The sequence below is a fragment of the Lichtheimia ornata genome (genome assembly GCF_029851405.1).
Source record: "Lichtheimia ornata isolate CBS 291.66 chromosome Unknown scaffold00026, whole genome shotgun sequence".
In the NCBI taxonomy this organism is placed as follows: Eukaryota; Fungi; Mucoromycota; class Mucoromycetes; order Mucorales; family Lichtheimiaceae; genus Lichtheimia; species Lichtheimia ornata.
The window spans coordinates 61,538-85,741 of record NW_026695346.1 but is presented as its reverse complement, the minus strand read 5'-3'; the positions used below and the strand labels follow the sequence as shown (position 1 = coordinate 85,741).

Here is a 24,204-nt window from a genome sequence, read left to right as displayed (position 1 = left end):
ATCTGCTAAACGGTCCGAGAACTTTGAACGGTAGTAGAATCATTAACTTATACGTGTAACCTTGTCGGCACCGAGCGAGTGTATTTGTTTACGTGGAAAACATTGAGAGAGGTCAACAATGAATTCCCAGGAAAAAAGCTACGACCGTGAGCAACGTGGCTGTAATTCAAAAGACATTTCTCTTTTGGGTAAATGCGCATGAACTCTATTATGCGGGTTGACTCACACGCGACAAGAAATAAAAACGCACACGTCCGGATCTTCGGGTACTTTGTGTTTTTTTCCACTCTTTGTCATGTCTTCTTCCCAAGAATCAACCACAATCCCACCTCCTGCTTATACTTCAAGTATCCCAGATAACATCCAGGTATGTTGTTGTATGTAGAAGACACACGTATCATTGTATTCTTACTTATCATTGATCTATCTTATCACTACTACTAGTCGGCTCTTCAATGTCTCGATGCTAAATCAGATATGGCTCAAGTGGAGCGTGTATTGTGTGAAGCCATTGATGAAGTATCCAACGAGCTGCATGAGATTAGTAAAGATGTAAGGGTCAATGTCTTTTCCACCACACAAAGTGATTTAATCTAATATGGGTATTGCTACAGCTATATGAACATCCTGAAATCTCCATGCAAGAGCATCATGCACACGAGGTGTTGACCGACTACTTGGAGAAGAAAGGATTTGCAGTGACGCGTAAAGCATATGATATGGATACAGCATTCACGGCCGAGTTTTCAAAAGGCGAGGGACGTCGTGTTGGTTTCTGCTCAGAATACGATGCCCTTCCCAACATTGGTCATGGTTGCGGTCATAATTGTATTGCGATTAGTGGCCTTGCGTGTGTGATAGCCGTTAAAAAGTTGCTTGAACAAGGATTGGCTACTGGCAAGGTGGTTCTTTTTGGTACTCCAGGCGAAGGTATGTATGATGATGGTGTTACTATACTACGAGATTGGGATAGCATGTGTCTAATCATTTGGTTGCCTTGGGGATTGTAGAGCGTTTTGTTGGCAAGATCGTGATGATGAAGAAGAAAGCATTTGAAGATAACGTGGACGTTTGCCTTATGATCCATCCAAGCGCCCACGACCTTAATGTTGGGCCTATGACCGCTGTTCAAGACGTTACGGTCGAGTTTCGGGGCAAACCTAGTATGTTGGTATGATGGAAATCCAATGTACATGAGCTAAGGGCTGTATTTTTGCTATAGGCCACGCTGGGCAAGCACCATGGCAAGGATTGAACGCATTGGATGCAATGTTACAAGCGTGGACCAATATCAGCATGCTTCGACAACAAATCAAGCCTACCGACAGAATCCATGGCATTATTCAAGAAGGCGGTACAACACCAAATGTCATTGTCGATTATACCAAAGCTCTCTTCTATGTTCGTGGATACAGAGTATCGGATGTGAAGCGTTTGATGGAAAAGGTAGAAAACTGTTTTAAGGCAGCTGGTATTGCTACGGGATGCGAGGTAACATGGAAATGGCGTGACCTCGGCATGGTTCATGATGTGATGCAAAACAGCGTCATGGGCGAAATGTATGCATCATTCATGCGAAAGGAAGGCGTCGTTTTTCCACATCCAGCCGAACAAACCGCAATGATGGGTGGCTCTACAGATTTCGGTAAGTGCACTTTTTTCCCCATTGTCTTATATCCATCTTTTACTAAGATCGGTTGTATAGGTAATGTAAGCAGCAGCGTTCCAAGTTTGCATCCACTCTACTCTATGAATTGCACAACAGCTGCCAACCATACCACTGACTTTGCTGCTGCCGCTGGTACCAAGGAAGCCTTTGATGCTACTATTCGTGCCTCCAAGGCCCTTGTTGTGGTGGGTGCAGCCGTATTGCTCAGCCAAACCTTTTACGATGCCGTCAGGAAAGAATTTGAAACCAAGGTCCCAAAAGAATACCGATAGATAGAAAGTATTGATGATGAAACGTAATTATTATTATTACAAAACAAAAGTGGTACAACAAGTAGCTAAAGTGTAAAAGGAAGAATGGTACATCGTGATGGAGGAGGATGGTTAAAGGATGGGGGATGGATGTTGGGAGTCTACTAGAATGACAAATGAGTTGCCGCGTCGTCAGTGATTCGATGGTCTTCTGCTGCAGCCCAATCTCTAATGGAATCAAGCATGATTTGGATTTTACTTTCATTGCCACCATAAACATCTATACACACGTTGTGAGTCATCCAAGAAAATAGCCGCTGATAACAATTTTACCTTTGATAGTGAAGCTTCCATCGATACGGATCCCTTCACGACCCATAAACCGGAAAGCTGCCACAATGGTATCCAATGTTTGCATGCTAGCAGATCCAGAAGGTGGAGGACGACGTACTGATTTGCCGCTGATCCTTTCAAGTAGTTCCACAAGAAGATCCCCTGTTTGTAGTTGTGCAATACGTTGAATGGGTCGTTCCAAATGCTGGTTCACCCACTTTACGTAATCAATGCCATCATCATCCTCCGTGCTGCTCCACAAGGTACCATTTTTGCGTGTAAAATCACAAATGGGATCAATCGTATCCTCATCTTCTTCAGGAACAGCGTATACTGTATGCGAAGGGGGTTGAGTGTTGCTGCGTTGAGAATGAAATCGGCCGCCTGATGATGATCCAATGCTGGCACTTCTACTAAGACTGGGTTGCCGTGATACTGGATCTCGCCATGGGGATCGTGCTTGTTCACGTAAGGAAGGTGCCATGGATTCGGATCGTGAAGCTCGCAACGAGGGTTGATGTGATAATGATCCACCACCTTCGTAATTTGTCAAAGAAAAGGGTCGATTATCCGATCGTGACATGTAATCAAAATCATCCTTGGATTGCATCACCATCGATGGAGGTCGTGGTTTCAATCGGCGTGCTGCATCAAGTGATACTGTTGGAATCGTGTTGGATGATAAAACAGGTGCTATACCATCTTGAATAAGTATAAAGAGATCCTATAGGCATATGTATCACGTGACACTTACTATTGTAGTTGCGAGAAATGGTGACCTTGATCAATCCACGTAGCCAGCTTTTCATCACCTTTTCCGAATCCGTGTAGAAATAAAACGTCCTTTCTCGATCATGTTGTAACTTGAAGCAGTATTTGCCCGAGTGGATTGTCTCATCGGTCAAGACACGATATCCATCCAAGTTGATGATGCCCTTCACTCGTAGATCCTATCTCCTTGTTTTAGAGAATAAAGTTTTTTTTCAGGAGGTGAATGTGTGCCCTACCTTTGGACTCTTGAAATAATAGAGATTCATGCCTTGCAGAACAAACCAGCGCTTATTCCACGTGCGATACTTATCACCTTGTTTATGTAGCCATCCTTCCATATCAGGTTTGCCCTGCTCATTGTTGCTCCCTGACTTTGATCCAAGCACGGTGTTGCGTCTTACATCGACTGAATTTCGATTGACCAAGGAGAAGATGCTCCCTGGTTTTTGTGCTGCCGAGCCAAGAAATGATCCACGGAGAAAACTCGAGCGTCTATATGGTGAAAATGATATCAATGATCGCGTCCTCAAAGGTATTCTCCTTTTCTACGCGCTTTCATGCTCCCACTTACCCATTCGATCTTGTAGTGCCGTGTGTCAGATCGCCATTCCTGGTGTCATTCGTATCCAAACTCGTCTTTTGTACAACCAATTAATATATATTATCACGCGGCGTTTCAAAACAAACTTACAGGGATCGACATTGCATTGCCAACGGATGACTTTATGGTATACTGCACAGGGACATCGGATGGTGATAATGGGACAGGGCTTGCAACTCTTGGTGGTGGTGTTGATCGTTGTTGGTGTGGTAGAATAGGTGCTATTGGTGTTTGTATAAAAATTAGATTACACGTGAGTAATTGACAAGTAGTTGCCAAACTCCCAGATCCACCCGATCCAATATCGCTCATACATACCAGATACAGAAGGCGTTCTATTAAATGCTGACACATGTTGATCAGCGGCATGATACTTTGGTGATCCCGATCCGGTAATGCTCGGTGTTGCTGATGATTCTCTTAATGATTGACGTCGTCGATGGCGTTGAGATACACTAGAATCATCCTGCCAATGACGTTAATCTATGGATATTATCACGCTTTAAGAACAATGATACGTACTCGCAAGGTTTCCTGCCGAAGCGCTTGAATAGCATTATGAATCTTATGCCGTTTGCCGAATGTGCCGATATCAAGTTCCTTTAATGATTCTGGCGTCAATTCCAAAAGCACATCACCGGTGATTTCTTGCACTATGAATCATACATGGGATGAGATTACAAATCATTTTCCACAGCTAATCGAGCAACCTACTTTTGAATGTCTCGGCCACGTCCTTGAATCCCATCATGTCAATCCATAAAGCGACTTGATCGGTAGACCAATCTTCTGGAGCAGTGTCTTTGAGAAGGGAGGATGATAATGAAGAATCCAGGTTGCGATACATGTTGGTTCTAGTGATGGGGCTTCGATTGTTGTTGTTGTTGTTGGAACTACTTGCACCACTGGCACTGCTCCGACGACTCTTGTCAAAGCTAGCGGATGTGACATCGGATGATATAAATCCAAGGCTTTCATCGGTGGGATTGGATAGTTGCATGGATGATAGGACATCTTCAATCGAGCCAATGGTCTTTTCAAGCGAGGTAGGTGCAACGGTGGATGTGTAGTTCATAGGAAACAAGCCAATCTCACCACGAGCATTACGGCCCTAATGATTAGAATATGAGCAACTTGAAGCTATTTGCATACAAGGATACATACCTTCCACCAGCCGTCCTTGAATTCCTCGTCCTTTTCAATGACAATGACAGGTTCGCCTGCCTTGAGAGCGATCTCGTCGTCGTTTTCAGCATCAAAGTTGTGAGTGACATAGACCGTTTCTAGTTGTGCCATGACATTGGGGGTTGTTGAAAGAAAAAGGAAAAAAGGGTAAGACACAAAAAAGTCTCGGGTCGCGGACGCTTAATGTGTATCTCATTGTTTCACACACGAGGCTCTCTTACTCTCTTAGTTGCATCATTGCCTACCCACCCAGTGCGTGTGTGTGTGTCGCTCATTTTCCGCTGTGTAGCTCTCTTTTCCTCTTCTTCCCTCTCTTTTTACACCCTCTCTCTCCCCCCCCCACACATACACACACCACCCCGCATCATCCCTGATACAATGCCGGTAATAACATGAATAGCAATCTGACGCGTGTTTATGCTTATCATTTTTCATCTTTATAGTCATCTCCACCATGTCAAAAGTTTGGTAAGAGTGCTTTTTACCCCCTCCCTCTTCCTTTCTAATTATACTTATTAACATCCCACTATTAGCTTGTGCTATTCAAGATTGTCTCGCCAAGAATCATTATCAAGAATCCAAATGTGAGGATGCCATTCGAGCACTACGTCAATGCTGTGAGGAGTTATTGGATAATGGTGGAGAAAGCCCATGTTGTCCGAAAAGAAAATATGGCAAACAAGCAAGGCAGTAAGCAGCATTCGATTGTTGACCACATAAAAGATACTTGTACATGTGTACATACATTATCATATGTCAAATAATACCTCGTTGTTGTCTTCTTCTCCTTTACCGTGCAGTTTGCAACCTCTCTACTGCTATGACCAATGATGGATGATGATAAGGGTGTGATCCTAGTGCTTTATTGTATGTATATAGCATTCGTTAACAAGTTGCACAACAGCATGGATGATATCCCCGGTTGTGTTTGGAATACTTTGTATGCTTAGGGGGTTGTATGTGTGGATGTGTTTAATGCTCGAGTGCTCATATTACTGCAGCTTCCTTTTTCTTTTTCTTATTTCCCTTTTCATCCATATCCATGTCAGGCCGCCAACCCGACGACGATCCCCGTTTCCCGGCTGAACTCTTGATTGCCGTGTTTGCTCATCTGGATGGCCGTAGCCTTGCTGCTTGCTCTGCCGTGTGTCGACAATGGTATGGCGTGGTCAACAATTACGACGATCTACTGTGGCGAGCATGTGCAAAGCGAGATTTCCACAATGGCAACAAGCGGCGATTTTGGTCCTTGCATTTCCCCGATCCTCAAGTGCATAACTGCATTGGACACTCGCAACGCACGTGGCAAGATATGTATCGGATCACTCGCAACTGGTTTACTGGCAACTGTATGGGCTTCTTTCCAAAGGTGGATGATCAGCAAAGCAGCACTGCCACATTGACACCTCACGTGGTGGTGGGCACACCTCAAGAGCATACCTTCTTCACTACATTGACAGTGACATCCACCGGTCATCTTGTGCGTTCAAATCCTACTTATCGACGACCCGATGGCCATCAAAGCATTCAAATCCAATCACCCCAATCACGTGAGACGCATTATCTCGATCAACCAGTCTTGGAAGGTCCGGGGAGTACACACACGGTGTTTTGTCATTACAGCCACCCATCCTCCAAATGGCTAGTGACAGGAAGTTTGGATGGCACAGTCGCCTTGTGGGATGTTGTCAAGCAACAAATGGTTCATTTATGGGAAGGTCATCGAGGACGCGTACTTTGTGTTGGCATGAATGATGATGGTATGTATATACAAAATACATGTATATGTGATGGGATGGATGGCTGATGGTATTTATTTATTAGTGGTTGTGAGTGGAGGATCCGATAGCATGTTGCGTGTATGGGATTTGGCCGATCATCATTTGGAAGAGCAAGTGACAACAGCAAGACGCGGCATGATTGATATCTCTTCCTACCTTTCAGCAAGCAGTGATTGGATTCAAGGCGTTGGCGAAATTGCTGTGGGAGAACATTTGGTAGCATGCTCACCTGATGCATCTGGTCCCGTTCTCGTATTCTCGTTGTTGACTGGGTCCTTGGTGTATGAGCTAGGATCGCCTCGTCCTCGTGTGCGTGATCTCGATTGGGGTGCCGTTGTTGAAGAAATGACAGGATTCACCAAATTGTGTCTGGTGCCTTACTTTTTATTGACAAAGGGCAAACTACCAAGTTATCCAGATGGCATCCCTGTTTTACCAAGTCCACCACCACCAGCAACAACACCTCAAAAATCAACCCCAACGCCACGTTATGGATACATTGCCAGCTTGGATGAATCACCTTGTTCTCCACCTCCACCAGCAGCAGCACAAATGACGCCATATCAACTATACCGCTATTATCAATCTATCAATGCATCTTCATCTTCATCATCTTCATCATCCTCAGATACATCTCACATTCAACAACAACAACAACAGCAATCGGATCAACCGTCTCCTAGCAACAACAATAAGCAAATTCGTAGTTGCATCAATGTATGGGACTTGGAGACGGGCGACATTGTGTATCGATTAGCACCTCAATTGGATTCTGGTTACATCATCACTGATATTCGTGCATCTCCCGATTCATCCAAGGTCTTTGCATGTGTTGAAATCCGCACACGTCACCAGCGTCAAGAGCGATTGTATTGTTGGGACTTTGGCAGTGCACGACGACAACCATCATCAGCAGCTGAACATGATCCTCAACTGACAGTGATGCAAATCGATGGTCGTGCTTCAACATCCTCCTCATCTTCCTCATCTTCCTCAACCACTGCATATAAACAATCGGTCGGCAATTCTTGGGCTTGTTTCATGTAGTAGTTATCATCATCTTGTACATATCACTTCCTTTTATCAACAATACAAAAACTTCCATTCATTATGCAAGATTATGAACAGCGAAGCTGGTTTATTGATTGCTGAGACGCTTATTTGATCTCCTCGATGGCGAGAGCTATTGGGAAAACATTTGTGTTAGTATTCATCCTATATGAGATAGGTGGTTTGGCTTACTGCTAGCTACTTACCAGGGGGAAGAGATTGTCTCAACTTGTTGGCCTTGGACTTATCCTTGACAACCAAGGTGTAGAGGTAGCTCGAGCATCTGACCTTGAACTTGACAGAATCAGCGTTCTTCTTGACGCGAGCAGCTGTTTGTAATGGAGCGTGAGTAAGTGAGAATGGAGCGTGATTGGTAAAAAGGGTTGAATTGGGGATATTTACACTTGGCGTCCTTTCTGCGGGCAATTTCGAGGAACTGCTTGATATCCTTAATTTGCTTGGGCTATTTCATCCATCCATCCATCCATCCATCATGTTAATCCATCTATTCATAGAGTCATTCATCCATTCATGATGCTCTTACCATCTCTACTAATGCTATGGGAGGAAAGAAGGATCTCACCTTGGCCAAGGATTGGAGCGCTTCTTCCAGCTCGCGCAACGCCCCCCACTTGGCTAGCATGCTCAGGCAAATTCACTTTTAAATCCCCGACATCTTAATAATGCTGCTTCATGATCTTCAATCACATACCATATGAATGCTGCTGCTGAAGATAGGATAAAATAAACACAATTGTTATTTTCACATTGAAACAAAAAAAGGCTGGATGGGGTGGATTAAGGCTTTCAGTTTTTGGTATCACTTGAATACCTTAATGTATGGATGTGTCACGTGTAAACTTGCACGTATAGCACACAACATCTTCAACAATTGCATTGTATCATCGCTTTAAGTGTACCAGATTACGACCTTCACGTGGAAAAACGTTACCAGCGACCTCATTTTCTTATGCAATTGAATTTGAATGACCACACACATATCCACCAGCTCATATTACTACCTACTACTCGAATGAGCCGATTACTTGATCAACGAATGCATGAGAAGAAATCTACTAGCTACAAAAATCACATCAGCTGATATACATGATATCATCGTATCGGGTATATCTTACGATGATTGGATGTCAATGGTATGTCTTGGGTAGCGTAGTAGTAGTGAATGGCGGGATTGCACAAAAATGCAACATGACACATGGGTCATGTCACATCCGATTAAACGCTTCTTCATGCATGTTTTATGGGTTACCATTGATCCGTGTATCCGGTGATTTGGATGTCCATGTTTTTCTCGTTCTCGTCGAGAAGATGCCAAAAAGGTGTCGAACCCATCTGGTCGGTTTGAAAAAGTAAACTATGACTTTTTGGATGCGGGTCCCCCTTTTTTGTGAATGGGCGATTGGATCGGATACATTGAGCCGCTGAGCTAAAAGGGCAAGGTAGACAATTAGCTTGTCTTTTTCGGCAAGAAAAGTGTGTTTTAGTAGATTCACCATCAGATGCTTCAATAAATGCTGCAAATGCACAATCCAACTTTATATTTAGTACGATAGAAATGAAAGAGCCATTTAAATATAGAGGGTTTGTGGTACATGTCTCATTGGATGCATGGTCATGCTCCAAGTATGGACATGCGCGTGGGTTGTCTTGAGATTGGGGATCCGCATTGCGCTTGTCTGGACCTTGAATGCATCCAATCGATGATCAAATCTGCCATATAGAGTAGATTACTCTATCATGTATGCCATCATCCTCCATGTATCTTTATTTGATGACTACCAACATTTCACATTACACAGCAATGGCAGAAATAACGATGATGATGTGTCTCCATACCCCTGATGGTCCACTATGTACAAGGAGCACTGTAAAGGGGGCGGAGGGGGTTTTTTTTAGATGGATAATACATGCCAGCAAGCACAAGTAAAGTAAGCCTATTGCCCAAAAGTGCCATTCTTTTGCAAGAGGATTATAAGGTGCAGCTTACACAAAGGATGCTTGGGTTCAGGGTTACACCATTGTTGGTGACACGGTCGTTGCTGGGGGTCCATGTAGACATGTTTGTGTTCGCATGGAAGCGAAGGAAATTGCTCTATACTTGCTCAGCTCACAATGGGTCTCCGTTACCATGTCGATCTATCAAAATCGCGTGCATACTCGGATACTGTCAAGCAAAATAAACATGGGAGGCATGGGATATTACCATGCTTATTCAAAGGGTGCTGGTGGTGGTGCTGGTAGTGGTGGTGTGTGCCAGGAACGCGGTGTCACCACTCTTTCTCAGATATCTCTTGATTGTTCTGGCCTTTCAACTTTTGCTTTCTTCCTTCCTTTCACTATCTTTCTTTTTACGTGAACGTACACAATACAGCTCCATTGCTGTCTCATTGTTCTTGAATCGCCATATTTGCAGCTCTTTTCGCTCCCCCTTATTCGTTCCTTTTAACCCATTCGCTCTTTTTCTTTCACTCTCACTCTCACTCTCACACGCTCAAGCACTCCTCCTTTCCTTAATCCTGTATCATAACATAATCGTCACCACCACCAACCAGTGTTCGCCATGCTCTCAGCATCAACTCTTTCTTCCAATGCCTCCGATGCATTCTCAACCACTACCTCGACGACAACTCCTGCGTCACCTTACCCTCCAACACAAAACGCCTCTGGTCATAATCCTTTGACAGAACTTATTGAAACCGAGAAAAACTATATGGATACGCTCAAGATCATTGACACCGTACGTGGTATATATATATGTATAAAAGGATCAAAAGAGGTGGTTCCATATATTGATAATCCACGTTGTTATAGCAATTGGCGCCTCTTTGGTCAGCACAACAAGCAGCCGATTTCAACGACTTGTTGAACAATGTTCGTGATATTCTCAGAGCCAACAAGCGATTCTGCGGGGTAATTGATAAGCAATGCTGGATGATGAATCATTCAACTTACTCGTGCGTTGCTATAGAAACTCACCAAGATTGCTGCGAACCCCCAGACAATCAAGGAGCTTGGGGATGTATTGATGCAATGGGTAGGTTATTATTTATATCCTATATGACTAAATCTAATGCTTGCTTTAATAGGTGGATGATATGGAAGTACCCTATGCCAACTTTTCCAGAGGCTTTATCCCCCACCTGAATCAACGACACGACATTGTTGATAATCCTGCCATTCGCAAATTATTGCAGGTGAGCGGACCTCATCATTGTGAGTGAAAGAGTGAGTGAGAACTAATCATTAGGATGGATAGGATCTTTCGATGAATGCCAATTATGAGATTACACTTGAATCGTTGTTCAATGCACCTGTGCAGCAATTAAAGTATTACAAGATGTTGTATGGCGTAAGTATGCAATGTATGCTGGTAACATGATCCCAAGGAGTAACCCGAAAAAATGTAAAGCGACTTTTAGAGAGCGCTGAGCCGGGACGGGCTGACCACAAGCTGTTGCTCAAAGCCAACCAACGAATTGATACGGTGATGCTCATGGCCCAAAAAAGCAGTGCAAAGTCAGCTTCCTCTTCAGACCACGTTTCTTCCGCTCGTCTTCACTCCAAAGCGCTTCCTGTTGTTACACCTATACAAACTGACATGTCTCGTATGTCACCTTCTGAACTCGTCTCTTTACAAAACAACTTGGATTGTTCAAAGGTTGTTGATGTTTTCACAGGTGCACCCACGGTAAGTTTCTCATTGTATGAAGATATACACACATGCATATATATCTAAACTCATTATCGTATATAGCAATGCACACCAAAGTTTGCCACGAATGATACATCAATCCTTGCACGCAACAACTTTGTTCTTTTGGCCGAGGAGACGCATCTTGAATCATCAACACGTGTCGATGTCGTCCTTACAAATGAATTCTTGATCATTACTCGAGAAAACACCGACGCTGCATCCAACTCGCATATACTCGTATATCCGCCGCTCGCTGTCAGTGACATTATCGTCAAATCCAAGATGGTGGATCGTGAGCTTGTTGGTGAATACCTTTTGGAAGTGGACATTCGAGACAAGAAGCGCCTTACATTGCGTGCCGATACCAAGGAGACCCGTAATCGATGGGTTGGAGCGAATGATGATGCACCTAGTTCATCTACTCTTGCACCTCAGCCATTGAGTGTCGTTGTGCAAAAACATGGCGGGAAACCTGCATCATCATCATCATCATCATCAGTGACTAAAGGCAGCAATCGAGAACCCCGCAAGAGCGTCATTCGCAAACAAGACTTTTTTTCATTCTACACAGACCAGTCGGGTGAAATCTCTCCCCTTTCCTCTGACGATTCTGATACTGAAGACGCTCCTACAAGTTTTCAATCTAAAAGTAAGCAAAATAACAACAATGACAATAGGCTAATCATACAAGATGAATGACTCACGTGGTGATTTCACTAGTCCCAGCTGTCCCACCTAAAATGAATGACGAGAAAAACTTGCCTGCACCACCACCACCTCCAAAGACGGCATCTTCTTCCCAAGCTACGCCACAACAAAAAGTTAATAATACTGCTGGACCCAAGCCGCCTATCAAGACGGATAAAGGTCTCTTGGCAACACCCCAACAACAAGATGCTAGCCGTTTGTCGCCCACTCGTGTTGCAAGCCCAGCTCCATCAGTGACATCTATCAGCACCCATGGCTCAGAAGATTCTTCAGGTGCCGGTAGCCCTATTCGACCTGTATCACCACGCACTGTTGAAATCAGTCATGCTGTTGCTCCGGTGGCAATGCAAGCCATTACACAAAACAACGATTACTTGTCAACTCCCAATTCTCATACAACAAAGCCTCTTCCTCGCACATCATCTTCTCCAAATGATCAAAAGCCACTTGCACCAGCTCCTGTGCGTAGCAGTTCATTCCGTCAACAACAACAACCTCCACAACCTCCACAACAAATGCGTTCTCAGCCTCCACCTAATAATAATAATAATCCTGCAGCCAAGAAAGCTTTGCCTCAAGGTCCTGTAGCATCTTCTTATGCCACACCATCACCGCCACAACAGCATCATCATCATCATCATCATCAGGCTACACCCCCATCACCTGGTTATTACGCCCCACGTCCACATCAACCAGTTCAACAACATGTGCAACCACCACCACCACATCCCATGGGTCGTCCTGCTCCTTTACCAGCATCTGCCAATATGCCATCGAGTCGCTCACCTAGTCCTGGTTTGCCTCCTACTCCAGGTTACACCAATGATCCTTCTCGTCCACCACCTCCACCTCCAGGACATCATCTTCATACTCCTCCTCATTTACGTCCTCAACGATCCATGGATGAGCTCAATTCGCCTCCACGCAGTGTAAGTGTTTTATTTTTATTCATCCATGAGAACATGATATTCATATGATTTATCGATTTAGCCCACTCCTCATATGGTGAATGGACAAACGCATGGTATTCGGCAAGTGGTATTTAGCAACAAGCAGTGTCAGGTGTTTCATTGGAAGGCTGAGTCATGGTATGGTGTGGAAGGGCAATGCGTCGTTGAGGTGCGTCAAACGTACACGAATCGATCATGCGTTGCTATTCAGCTACAACAAACGGGTCAATTGTATTTGAATGCATGGGTGCTACCAAGCACGGTTATTTGTCATGCATCGCCCACGGATGTCAGCATCTCGGTGTACATGGGTGGACAAAAAGAGAATTACTTGATCCATTTCCACTCGCCTGCTGATGCTGTGGCCATGTATCAAATCTTGCAACGGATGCATCAAGAAGCTCTCAAGAATGATAATGGCAGTATTCGTGCTAGTGTGGTGCCTCCTTCCAACTTGATCCGATCCATGTCCATTGATGATGAGCCAGCACCCAAGGAGGATAACACGACGGTGCCTCAATCGTTGCGTTTGGTGATGCAATGCAAGACCAAATTATTTGTACAAAACGAGCATTCCAAATGGAGTAGTTTTGGCAGTGTACAAATGAAGATTTCTCAGCAGCTACCAAGCAAACGAATGCATATTGAGATTGAGAACAAATCGACCAAGCTTGTCAGTGCATTGGTGCTAAGTCGTAACGTGGAACGCATTTCCCCCAAGCGTATCACCATTCTTTTGGTCAATGAGAAGGAACGACAACGTATGGTGTACATGGTCCAGATCAAGGAGGAAGAAACAGGCAACAAGATGTTTGAATATCTCAAAACCAAGAATGCTGAGAATGGATGGTGATCCCCCTCTCTTCTTTTACATTACATCACATACGCACGCATTACACAACACACACACACACGCACACGCATCCAACAACAACAACAACATCCCATCTTCATTTATACATAGTTTCCTCGTATACACACACACAAACACACACACACACACACACAACACCAATCGTAATTAATTTTACCTTTCCAGTCTCTCTCTTTCTCTTTCTCTTTCTCCTTCCTACTAGATCATTACCCATTTTCCCCCACATGTGTATCTTGAGCATACCAAATATCATTTTATCTGTTTCAGAGTACAGCCTATATCAATCAATGTTTGTATTTACTAACATCCAATCGCATCGCATACATAAAATGATAATGCTGGCTTAGAATCGATCCATTATCCATCTCAATGCAAGTGCGTGATTGTGTGATTGTTTGAAGGTGACACAAAGATTGACTAGGGTGGGGAAATTCGGGCCGTTGACTGGATTCTTAGTAACCATCACTCTTCCTTTTGCAACTATCATGTCATATCAACCATCGTATCTTATGGCCTTTTTATGTGCTGTTGGGTATGTAGAATATCAACCAAGAGAATGCTCTAGCTAATACACGTTGCTACTATAGTGGCTTTATCGGCTTCAGCAAAACAGGCTCGGTTCCCTCCCTTGTTGCAGGTGTTGGCGTTGGTTCTCTTTACGGTTATGCAGGCTATCTAATTCACCACCATCGTCCCTATGGAATTGAAACTGCCATTGGCGCATCGGTCTTGCTTGCTGGTGCCATGGTGCCGCGTGCCATCAAGACCAATTTCCAAAAGCCTGTGCCAGCTGTCATGTCCGTACTTTCCCTCGTTGCTGGTGCTTTCTTTATCAAGAAACTGTTGGAGAAATAAAAAAGGAATGGCTTTGATTCTCGCATACACACACACACGTTTCTCTCTCTTTCTCTCTTTCTTTCTTTCTTTTTTCTCATGCATGGTTATGGTGTATTTTGGTTGCTATTGTTGCTGCTACACTTTACGTCTTGGGCAGTAGCACTGGAACGTGTCTTTTTATGGCCGATACCTCAGCATGTCGTTTCAGGAAACGTTGACCTAAAGCTGGATGTGAGTTTCGTGTAGTGTGAAGGTTGGGGGGGATATGCATGATTGATTGAATTCCACCTATCTTTCCCAGCCATCCTTTCATATTCGAGGACCCGACGAGATTCAAGATGCTATCAAACGATGCATGAATACAATCCTGGCAGATCGTTGGATACCGGTACGTGTTGTTGAATACAAGGTTGTCGTCGTCACTAATATGTATGCACCTACGTAGGTTCAAGTCCCACTGGAGGATGATGACCCCACTCTTGATGAACAACAACCCCATTTCAACACCAACAACGAGAATAAGCAACATGTGTTCGTCAACAACAAAGCCAACACGCTATCCACCTTGGAAGTATCGATCGATGATGTCAATGCAAAACTTGAATTTGGGGTGGATGAATCATACACGTTGGATATCTCAGACAAAGGATCGGCCACTCTTGCAGCCAAAACCAAATGGGGTGCACTTTATGGCCTGGAAACATTTTCACAGCTGGTGCAAGCCTACAAGACTTCTTCTTCCATTGAAGATTACGACGATCAAGAGGAACAAGGATTTGATACAAGCGTGGAGAATCTTTTCATACCAGAGACACCCATCCATATTGAAGATGCTCCTGCTTACTCTCATCGAGGTTTAATGTTGGGTATGTTAATGCTGCTACTACTGCTACTATCACATCAGAGCACGTGACCCATTCTTCTTCTTTGTCGCCTCCAGACACAGCACGCAATTACTTTCCAGTCATGGATATCCTGCGAATGATTGATGGAATGGCATATAACAAAATGAATGTACGTATCTATTGAGCTATGGCAATGGTGGATGGGTGGTCATATTAACATGATGACAACTTTAGGTGTTCCATTGGCATATCACCGATTCACAAAGTTTCCCTTTGCGACTTGAAAGTATACCTGAATTGGCAGAGCATGGTGCCTATGTTCTTGGACAACGTCGTCTCGTGTATAACAAAAAGGATGTGGAGCGTGTGGTTGATTACGCACGTGCACGTGGTGTGCGAGTGATTCCTGAAATTGACATGGTAAGCATTATGCTACCCTACTACTGCTACTACTTGAAATCATCATTCTATATACTAACGCTTTGTATATAGCCTGCGCACACTGCCTCTTGGTCCGAATCGCATAAGGAGATCACGTAAGTTGTTGTTGTTGGATGGGGCCGGAACATGGGTATTATCCATTTATGGACTTTCCGAATTGCTACATAGGACATGCGCAGGTCGCTTCTTTTTGGATCCTGACAACAAAGGACAATACGCAGCTCAACCAACCACGGGTCAATTGAATCCCGTTCTTGAAGAAACGTATCATCTTGTGGAAAAGGCTATATCGGAGGTTGCTTCTCTTTTCCCGGATGCGTGGTATCATGGCGGTGGTGATGAGCCTTTCTACAAATGTTGGGAGCAAGATGCGCACGTGCAACATTACATGAAAACACACAATGCTACGGGTGATGATTTACTCTACAAGTTTTTGAAGCGTGAAATCGAGTTTATTCGGGAATCGGAAAAGACACCAGTGCTTTGGGAAGGTTTGTGTGCTGTTTGAATCAAGTGCCAAAACGACATTGGTTCCCTAATGATCCGCGGCATGAATATGTAATTCATTTAGACCCTGTGACCATCAACAATCTGGAGCTCAAGGATGTCGTGCTTCAAGTATGGATAAACCCGGTGCAACAAGCAGTCAAGAAAGGATACAAAGTCATTGCCTCTCATGCCCAATTCTGGTATCTTGATTGTGGTAAAGGTGGTTGGACGTGAGTAAAGCAAAAAAGTAATTCGTATTATACGCACATGCTCATACATCCTATCTACATACGCCTTTTACAGGGGCAATGATACATCATACGATGAACAAGTACCACCAGAGATTCCAGACTCACTCGCTGAAGAGCTCGAGAGGTATCAAGTCAAAGACAACTATCGCCCATCCAACTGGGGAGGATCTGGAAATGATTGGTGTTCGTAAGTCACATATATACACACCACAATGCTGCCATTGATAATGTGAATATTAATCATGCTCTTTACGTAGCCCTTTCAAGACATGGCAAAGGATCTATAGTTACGATATGGCCTTCAATTTGACCCAAGAGGAAGCCAAATTGGTGCTAGGTGGTGAAGTTGCATTATGGACGGAGCAAACAGATCCCGTTGGCATGGATACACGCTTGTGGTGAGTGGTCATTCTGTAATAGATGATACACATAACGTATGTACTTATATGGTATGTAGGCCTCGTACAGCAGCAGCCGCTGAAGTATTGTGGTCTGGAAGGTACGATGACAAGGGACACAAGCGCGATCTGGGGAATGCCATGCTACGCATCTTTGATTGGCGTTATAGGCTTGTGAAGCGTGGGATCCAAGCCGAAGCTTTACAGCCCCTGTGGTGGTAAGACTTGCCATAGGCTGGTCCACATTAATTCTAATTGCCTTTCTCCCTCTCTCCTTTTTACAGCGGAAAGAACCCTCGTATGTGTGACAGCCAATACCCGGAAGCATTTCTTCAAGATCGGTAGGTACATGATTACATGATGAAGTATAGCAGCTTGTCATTGCCTAACCCATACATTCCATCAACATGAATAGACATAAGGAAGGTGCCATAAAACATAGCGTACCAGGAGCTATCAACGTTGATGAAGGAGACCAATGATGCTGGAAAACAAGATTAGCTACCCGAGTTTTTGTTTTGATGCACAAACAGATTCCATGTGACAGTTGGCTTTGAATAAAAGGGGCTTTCAGGGTTCCGGTATCTTTCATCCATTGACAACGATTGTGTCAGAAATGAAATCAGGCGACCTTAATGAATTGATGCTTGACATGAACATGTTTTGCTCTTTTACATGTGTGCCACACACCAAAAGCTACATGATGGTGATGGGTTTCTTAAAGAATGGGAAAAGAAAAGAACGTATTGTGTATATGCAAAAGATGTTGCTGGAATATTCCAGCATCGTGTTGTTGGTGTAATAAATGTATCATCATGGTTTATGGATACAGTCGATGCTTAGAGAAAACCCCATTACGAAATGGTCATGCATACATACATGCATCTTTCGTCGACTCCAAAGCAGTAATAAGGATCCCGCTGTTTTGGGGCATTGAATTCCAGTAACGAAATGGATGCATATAGATCACAACAATCGTGCAACGCACGATGTTTCCATCACTCTCGAGAGCTTTTCCTTTGTCGAGCATCATGTGAGACAGCAAACCTTGGGGGGGGGAGGTGACAAGGAAACGTTGTTATTGATAATGCGAGACATGCATATCACAAGTTGCTATACATACATTGCACAAAAGGAGTGGAGCTCATCTGTTTGTCCGAACTTGTTATGTATGTATGTATGCTCCTCCCCCACCCCCGAGATATCCACGAGGCTCACTTTATGGCGGGTGTGCGCACATCCATCAGCATGAGCACGCGAGTGTGTGTGGGTATCTGTTCAATTGATCACGTCCAAATTGGTCGAAAGGTATAAAAGCGTGCTATAAAGACGCATACAATAGGTTATTCCCTTTTTTCCTTTCGCTCCAATGAACATCAACAACCTTGGCAAACCAATGCACTGCTTCTTTTGTGGCTCATGTAAACCTCTTTACCTTTATTACTGTACCCCGCCGCCGCATCTCAGCATAAAAAGTAAACTCACATTGTTCATTTTTCAATAGCAAAGCATAATTCAAGCGACTGTGTGAGTGTGAAATCCCTGTTGTCTTCTCTTATGCATATAGCTGATCCATTTCCAATTCCTCTTTCGTTGGGTGATTTGCATCTTTTATCTATATAGCCGCTGTAAGCATCATTTATAGAGTCGCGTAAAAGAATACTTAAAGCTAATGGTTTATGTATACAGGTACTCTTGCCGACCGACAATGGATGATGGCATGTGTCATTGTCGTGTTTATCAAGGCCAGCCATCGACATGGTGGAGGAGCATTACCCCATGACAGGTGCCGCCACGTCGGGGGGACCGTCTTATCCCGTATTTTGCAAAAAGGAACTATCTCATATGTGTGTGTGTAATCTCAGTGGTGTAGCATCAGCATCAAGTGATATATCATAGTGAGGGTCTCGAACGCTCTCTCTCGTTTTCTCTGTACACAATGTTTCATATTCATCCATCTCCCATCTCCCTCTCTCTTTTTGTACATACTCGCGTGTGCACGACCATGATCTTCATTAAACAACTACCACTACTACCCCTAGCTTGTCATTCAATACGCTTAGTTTCTCACAGTTGTTGTTCTCCCTCTCCACGAACATTTCCCCCCCAATCTATCAATATAAGGAAAGATCCGTATTGTCTTGCAGCATATACATGTACACATTTCTTGTCAATATGTGAAACAAGTCCAAAGCAAGAAAAAGTTGACAAGCTTAACACTTGTGTCACATGGCATAGTGAGGCTCGGTTGTCGGTTGAAAAGTGGTAAAAAAGAACGATTATTATAGTATGGCACAGTAAAAGAAAAAAGGTACACACTAAATAACAACAAGAAGCAGTAATAGATTAAGTACGGCGGTAATGATGAGGTGGATGATAATGTCGGGATGTTTAGAGTAAGATTAAGGGGACTTGGTGACAAGGAAAAAGCGGAAGCGTGTCGATCAATTCAAACGCGTCTTTACATAATCCTATTGATCACGTTGGCTGGTCAATAATTTAACTCTTTTTTCACAAGGATGGGGGAGAACGTTACCTGGAAATTGAAGTTGGTTACTTGTCTGACAAATGGATGCACTAAAAGATCAGCAGCCGTTGGACGTGCTTCTGGATCACTATATAGGATGAAGGTAGAATCATATCAACATGGATTCCATCATTGGGTATCATCCCATCCCCCTCTCTCTTACATGATAAAGCATTGGTTTAGGAAATCCTTGGCCAACTCAGGCGCATCTTCAGGTATCGGTGGAGACTTGTACTTGCCAAGCTACAAAAAGAAAACACACACACACCAATGAGGGGATCTCCTGTAAACAAAGAAAACAAACAAGCACACACACACTTACACTATACAATGCAGCAAGCATATTCATTTCCATCCATGGGTGATCACCCGTGAGCATTTCAATCACCGTGCAGCCGAGACTCCAGATGTCAATCTTGGCACTGTATTTGGAATTTTGTACTACTTCTGGAGCCATCCAAAACACGGTGCCTTTCATCAAGGTATTGGAATTGGGGTCGTAGGCTTCTTCTTGTCCACTTGGTTTCGAGAGACCAAAATCTGTAATCTTGCATACGCCATGATTATCCACGAGAATGTTGCTAGCTTTTATATCCTGTGTATCGCCAAAGTGTTAGCTCTCACATCATTCCGAATACGGAGGTGTGCACAGACTTACTCTATGCATGATGTTGCGATCATGCAAATATTCAAGCCCCAATAGGATTTGTCGCGTGAGGAATCGAACGAGTACTTCATCAAAGGGTCCATTCTTTTTGAGCGCACTGAGAATACTACCACCAGGAACATACTCCAAAAAGATGTAAATGTGGCCTTCGTCTTCATCAAAGTCATAGCCCAGATATTGAACAATGTTTTCATGGTCGAAATCCTTCAACAAGGAAATCTCGCGATACAATGAATCCACTGCTTCACGCATCTTGGTGTTTTGCATATCCGATTTGGTCTTGGGTGCATCCACTTCTTTGACAGCAATCCATTCTCCAGCAGCAACATTCAAAGCATGATAAACTCGGCCAAAGGAACCTCGTCCAATCAATTCACCCCGTACCCATTGCATCTTGGTAGGTGCTATTGTTCCCCAAAAGAATATTAGTACGTGGCTCATCGAGTATGGGGCAAGTAAGATTCTTACCTGGATATCCTACGGGTTCCACTTCTTCCTTGACAACCATCGATTGCCTTTCCACAATCATACCAGGCTTCACCTGTTCTACCTTACGATCCCACATTTTGGTGCTTCGACGACGCAAGATACTACGTGGAGTACCCATATGTTGAGAGAAACGCCAATTCTTGTGAGCCTCTTTAGCCACCACACGGATGGATTTGCGATGTGCTTGTAAACGTTGATGACGAGGGGAAGGTGTTGAAGTGAGAGGTGGCGTGGGAGCTGCTGATGATGCTGATGCAGCAGCAGCAGGAGCAGCAGCAACTGGAATTGCAGGGGAAGATGGCGGAGGAGGTGTTGCAGCAGCTGCAGCAGCAACAGCTGGAGATGGTGTTTTAGGTGAAGTGGGTGTTTCAATAAAGATTTCCTTATCCAAATCATGACCAGGCAAATACTTGTCGATGTCCCTGTAAAGTTGTTCAATGGAAGGCCGTTCACCCCATACTTGCTCTTCTCCTCCTTCTGAAGTGGTGGTTGGCATGGGTGAGGAAGGTAATAAGGAAGTACCACCACCACCACGTGACGAACTATGGGTGGGTATTTGGATTTGCAAATGTCGACGACGATCATTGTTGGATTGTTGAGTATCATCTTGTCGAGCAAATTGGACAGCTGGTCTTCGTGTTTTACTCATAGTAGAAAGCTCATCCGTTGAATACTGTCGACGATGTAACCACCGCTTCTTGGTCTTGGGATCACTCGATACACTCGCTTGTGGTCTTTGTATGGGTTCAGGTCGATTATTCTCATTCGTATATGGATCACCATTACTTGTCGAAGGAACCACAATCGGATATGGCTTGTTGTTTTGTTGCTGTTGCTGTTGCTGTTGCTGTTGCTGTTGTTGTTGTTGTTGTTGTAAATATGGATCCCCAGCTGTTGTCTCGTATACAGTCATCAGTTCTCCAGAAGAGGCTCGACGTCCTGTGGGTCGTATAGGTTTAGCTGCTGCATTCGCTGCATATCCAAAATTGGCCACATGTTGTGGTGGTGTAGCTGAGATTGGGCTGCGTTGAATTGGATCACCAAAGATGGAGGGATAGTGGATGTCAGGACGTGTCATGTAAGGTGGTGGACAAAAAGACCTATCAAGCAAGTATTAGTAATCACAAGTTGTATGAGCTGATTGAAACGTACCTTTGATATTGTAAGTTACATCCATAATTGTTGGGTATATCAGGATAGATGCCACGATGATCCTTTGCATAGGGAGGCATTACTTGTCTAATCGACATGACGAGGATCTGCTCGGTAGGACGTTCACCAGCATTGCGGCAAATAGCAACCAATTCTTCCTCCGTCAATGGGGCGTCTAAATCATGATGATGAGAAGGACGATCCACTAGCACGTGACAACATACTTACAGAACTTTTCGCCATTCTCATGATAATACGTGACCCCATTGTCATGATAATAAAGATATTGATCATCCTGTAGGTTCAGCATCTTCAAAATGGCACTCTTGATCTCCTTTGGGTCGTTAAGATCGGTCACGGTCAAACCAAGGTACGTGTTGGAATCTGAAGTGACTTGGATACGTCGAGATCCAAAGCGTGGCGTGGATGGCATTGGAGGTAAAGGATGATAGGATGTATAGGCTGGTTGCTGTGACGTTAAAGATAATGGTGGTGGCGGTTGCTGTTTCAGGTGTTGCTGTTGTTGTTGCTGTCGTTGTTCCTATTTCAGGAGTTGAGCGTCATTGTCATCGTATTGGATTCATAGTAAGAAGTTTACCTGAAATTGTTGTACACGTTTGCCTGCAATCTTCCAACCTTCTTCTGTCTTTGGTAAAGGACTCGGTGGTGGATTTGGGCGATCCAATATGGATATTTTGGACGAAGATGTAGCGAATGGAGGAGCTGTTGCAAGAGGATTACTCGGTGCACGTGGACGACCATTGATGAATTCTCGAGATGGTTGAGAACGTAAACGATTCTTGTATAAAGGTCTGATCTGAGACATGTCGTAATTCAAAGCATTGACGATCTTTGATATTTGTTGTGGATTGGATGATGTCCGTTCGGGTATAAAAGGTTGGATCAGTGCATAATCCGATGTCATGTTGTTGTTGTTGGTTTGAAGCATAGCAGGTCGTGTGGTGCTGCTGCTGCTGCTGCTACCGGTACTGGTTGTTGGAGGTGCTACTGTTGGTGTCGATCGAGAGGTGGGCTTATTGTTGAAACCAGTATGCTATTGTTCCCATAGAGTTAAACCTTATATCATCCATGTCTCTATATGGTTGATGCACTTGCCTGGATGTGATCCGTGTTATTCAAGGCTCGTATTTCCTTATGCAGACGTAACAATTCTGGCATAGGTAGCGATCGTTGTAGCAGCTCGTCGAGATCAGATATCGTCAGGTTCAAAAAGTGGTGTCCATGGATATTCAAGTCTACCCGGCAACGTCAATGTTCTCATCTGTAGCGTGACCCATCAGCGATTGAATATAGACACACACCTTTAAACGTTCGCGACAATGAACCCCATCCTTGGTTATCAAGCCAATAAACAACGTCTTCAATCGGCCAATTGGCACGATCCACCGAGTGCAAGTTCACATTAAGTTTAGGATCCACTGCCATTCCCATGAAATAGGAAGGGCTGCATCGTTACTAGCCGACTGGGCGGCAGTGGAATTATAACAGCCGCACCGTTATGGCAATTGTTCATACCGCCCCGCCTGCTTGAGGAGTTCCTTATCCAAATGAAAATGTTCTCAAAACGGAAAGAGGCTACTTGATGATAGCTAGAGTCGATCATCTGATAAGAAGCAATCGTTCATTCTCATACAAAATCAATCATATCACGTGTGATGAGCCTACTTGCCACTTGGTAGTTTGCAGCTATAGCTATCTTACGGCTTTATTGTCAATATCTAATCACAAAACAAAGGGAGTGAACTATACAGCCTTTGATCAATACACAATGAATCAATCAGATCCTTCTTCTTCCTTTATTACAACATTCACAAGTGGATATAAATACTTTTACCATCCTGCATTATTAACCTTTCTATAATACAATGCATGAAGTACCCACACATGACGAGGTACAAAACATTGCTCCTATGAGGGTGATGTTTCTATCCTTCGACGGTGCATGGTGCAAAAGTGAATGGATGACACTTGATGCGTAGTGGTGAATCATATGCATAGCGAGTCAAGACATGTAGTTGGATGATGGTGGTTGTACATGGCTGACAAGTTGCACAAAGGATGATGATGATAGCTGGCAGGCGTAAGGTACGATCATTGGATGCAACCAATCGCTTAGGGATGATAGCATCAAGCATGATGGTCAAGTTGGCAATAGATACTCTCTTTTTCGACGCGTTGTACATACCCAATTCCTTCCAT

General features: G+C 43.9%; 8 protein-coding genes across 8 annotated transcripts; 5 read left to right on the top strand and 3 right to left on the bottom strand.

The window, feature by feature from the left end:
- Nucleotides 1–295: 295 nt before the first annotated feature.
- On the top strand, nucleotides 296–1,941 carry O0I10_006099 (uncharacterized protein; the record flags this gene model as incomplete). The annotated part of the gene is made up of 6 exons (XM_058486131.1): nucleotides 296–367; nucleotides 445–552; nucleotides 615–930; nucleotides 1,011–1,163; nucleotides 1,223–1,645; nucleotides 1,706–1,941. 6 exons carry the CDS (start codon nucleotides 296–298, stop codon nucleotides 1,939–1,941), a joined length of 1,308 nt encoding a protein of 435 aa, XP_058343005.1.
- Nucleotides 1,942–2,084: 143 nt separating this feature from the next.
- O0I10_006098 (uncharacterized protein) lies at nucleotides 2,085–4,921 on the bottom strand (the record flags this gene model as incomplete). The annotated part of the gene is made up of 10 exons (XM_058486130.1): nucleotides 2,085–2,200; nucleotides 2,254–2,946; nucleotides 3,008–3,203; nucleotides 3,261–3,516; nucleotides 3,596–3,660; nucleotides 3,716–3,846; nucleotides 3,944–4,091; nucleotides 4,148–4,278; nucleotides 4,340–4,736; nucleotides 4,790–4,921. The coding sequence occupies 10 exons, from the start codon at nucleotides 4,919–4,921 to the stop codon at nucleotides 2,085–2,087; spliced, it is 2,265 nt and encodes a 754-aa protein (XP_058343004.1).
- Nucleotides 4,922–5,852: 931 nt separating this feature from the next.
- Nucleotides 5,853–7,638, top strand: O0I10_006097 (uncharacterized protein; the record flags this gene model as incomplete). Its single annotated transcript, XM_058486129.1, has 2 exons — nucleotides 5,853–6,570; nucleotides 6,635–7,638. 2 exons carry the CDS (start codon nucleotides 5,853–5,855, stop codon nucleotides 7,636–7,638), a joined length of 1,722 nt encoding a protein of 573 aa, XP_058343003.1.
- Nucleotides 7,639–7,748: 110 nt separating this feature from the next.
- O0I10_006096 (60S ribosomal protein L38) lies at nucleotides 7,749–8,284 on the bottom strand (the record flags this gene model as incomplete). The annotated part of the gene is made up of 4 exons (XM_058486128.1): nucleotides 7,749–7,774; nucleotides 7,848–7,970; nucleotides 8,044–8,104; nucleotides 8,186–8,284. 4 exons carry the CDS (start codon nucleotides 8,282–8,284, stop codon nucleotides 7,749–7,751), a joined length of 309 nt encoding a protein of 102 aa, XP_058343002.1.
- A 1,938-nt stretch (nucleotides 8,285–10,222) lies between these two features.
- Nucleotides 10,223–13,867, top strand: O0I10_006095 (uncharacterized protein; the record flags this gene model as incomplete). Its single annotated transcript, XM_058486127.1, has 9 exons — nucleotides 10,223–10,399; nucleotides 10,474–10,572; nucleotides 10,631–10,696; nucleotides 10,749–10,856; nucleotides 10,919–11,011; nucleotides 11,072–11,350; nucleotides 11,417–12,005; nucleotides 12,077–12,993; nucleotides 13,055–13,867. 9 exons carry the CDS (start codon nucleotides 10,223–10,225, stop codon nucleotides 13,865–13,867), a joined length of 3,141 nt encoding a protein of 1,046 aa, XP_058343001.1.
- A 506-nt stretch (nucleotides 13,868–14,373) lies between these two features.
- Nucleotides 14,374–14,743, top strand: O0I10_006094 (uncharacterized protein; the record flags this gene model as incomplete). The annotated part of the gene is made up of 2 exons (XM_058486126.1): nucleotides 14,374–14,420; nucleotides 14,476–14,743. 2 exons carry the CDS (start codon nucleotides 14,374–14,376, stop codon nucleotides 14,741–14,743), a joined length of 315 nt encoding a protein of 104 aa, XP_058343000.1.
- A 78-nt stretch (nucleotides 14,744–14,821) lies between these two features.
- O0I10_006093 (uncharacterized protein) lies at nucleotides 14,822–17,631 on the top strand (the record flags this gene model as incomplete). Its single annotated transcript, XM_058486125.1, has 14 exons — nucleotides 14,822–14,956; nucleotides 15,027–15,113; nucleotides 15,171–15,591; nucleotides 15,666–15,739; nucleotides 15,805–15,990; nucleotides 16,063–16,106; nucleotides 16,180–16,502; nucleotides 16,583–16,730; nucleotides 16,804–16,938; nucleotides 17,009–17,149; nucleotides 17,209–17,250; nucleotides 17,320–17,367; nucleotides 17,434–17,490; nucleotides 17,565–17,631. The coding sequence occupies 14 exons, from the start codon at nucleotides 14,822–14,824 to the stop codon at nucleotides 17,629–17,631; spliced, it is 1,908 nt and encodes a 635-aa protein (XP_058342999.1).
- A 1,962-nt stretch (nucleotides 17,632–19,593) lies between these two features.
- Nucleotides 19,594–23,430, bottom strand: O0I10_006092 (uncharacterized protein; the record flags this gene model as incomplete). The annotated part of the gene is made up of 11 exons (XM_058486124.1): nucleotides 19,594–19,620; nucleotides 19,686–19,764; nucleotides 19,840–19,919; nucleotides 19,999–20,271; nucleotides 20,335–20,747; nucleotides 20,812–21,932; nucleotides 21,985–22,159; nucleotides 22,213–22,525; nucleotides 22,583–23,038; nucleotides 23,101–23,240; nucleotides 23,307–23,430. 11 exons carry the CDS (start codon nucleotides 23,428–23,430, stop codon nucleotides 19,594–19,596), a joined length of 3,201 nt encoding a protein of 1,066 aa, XP_058342998.1.
- Between the last annotated feature and the right edge of the window lie 774 nt (nucleotides 23,431–24,204).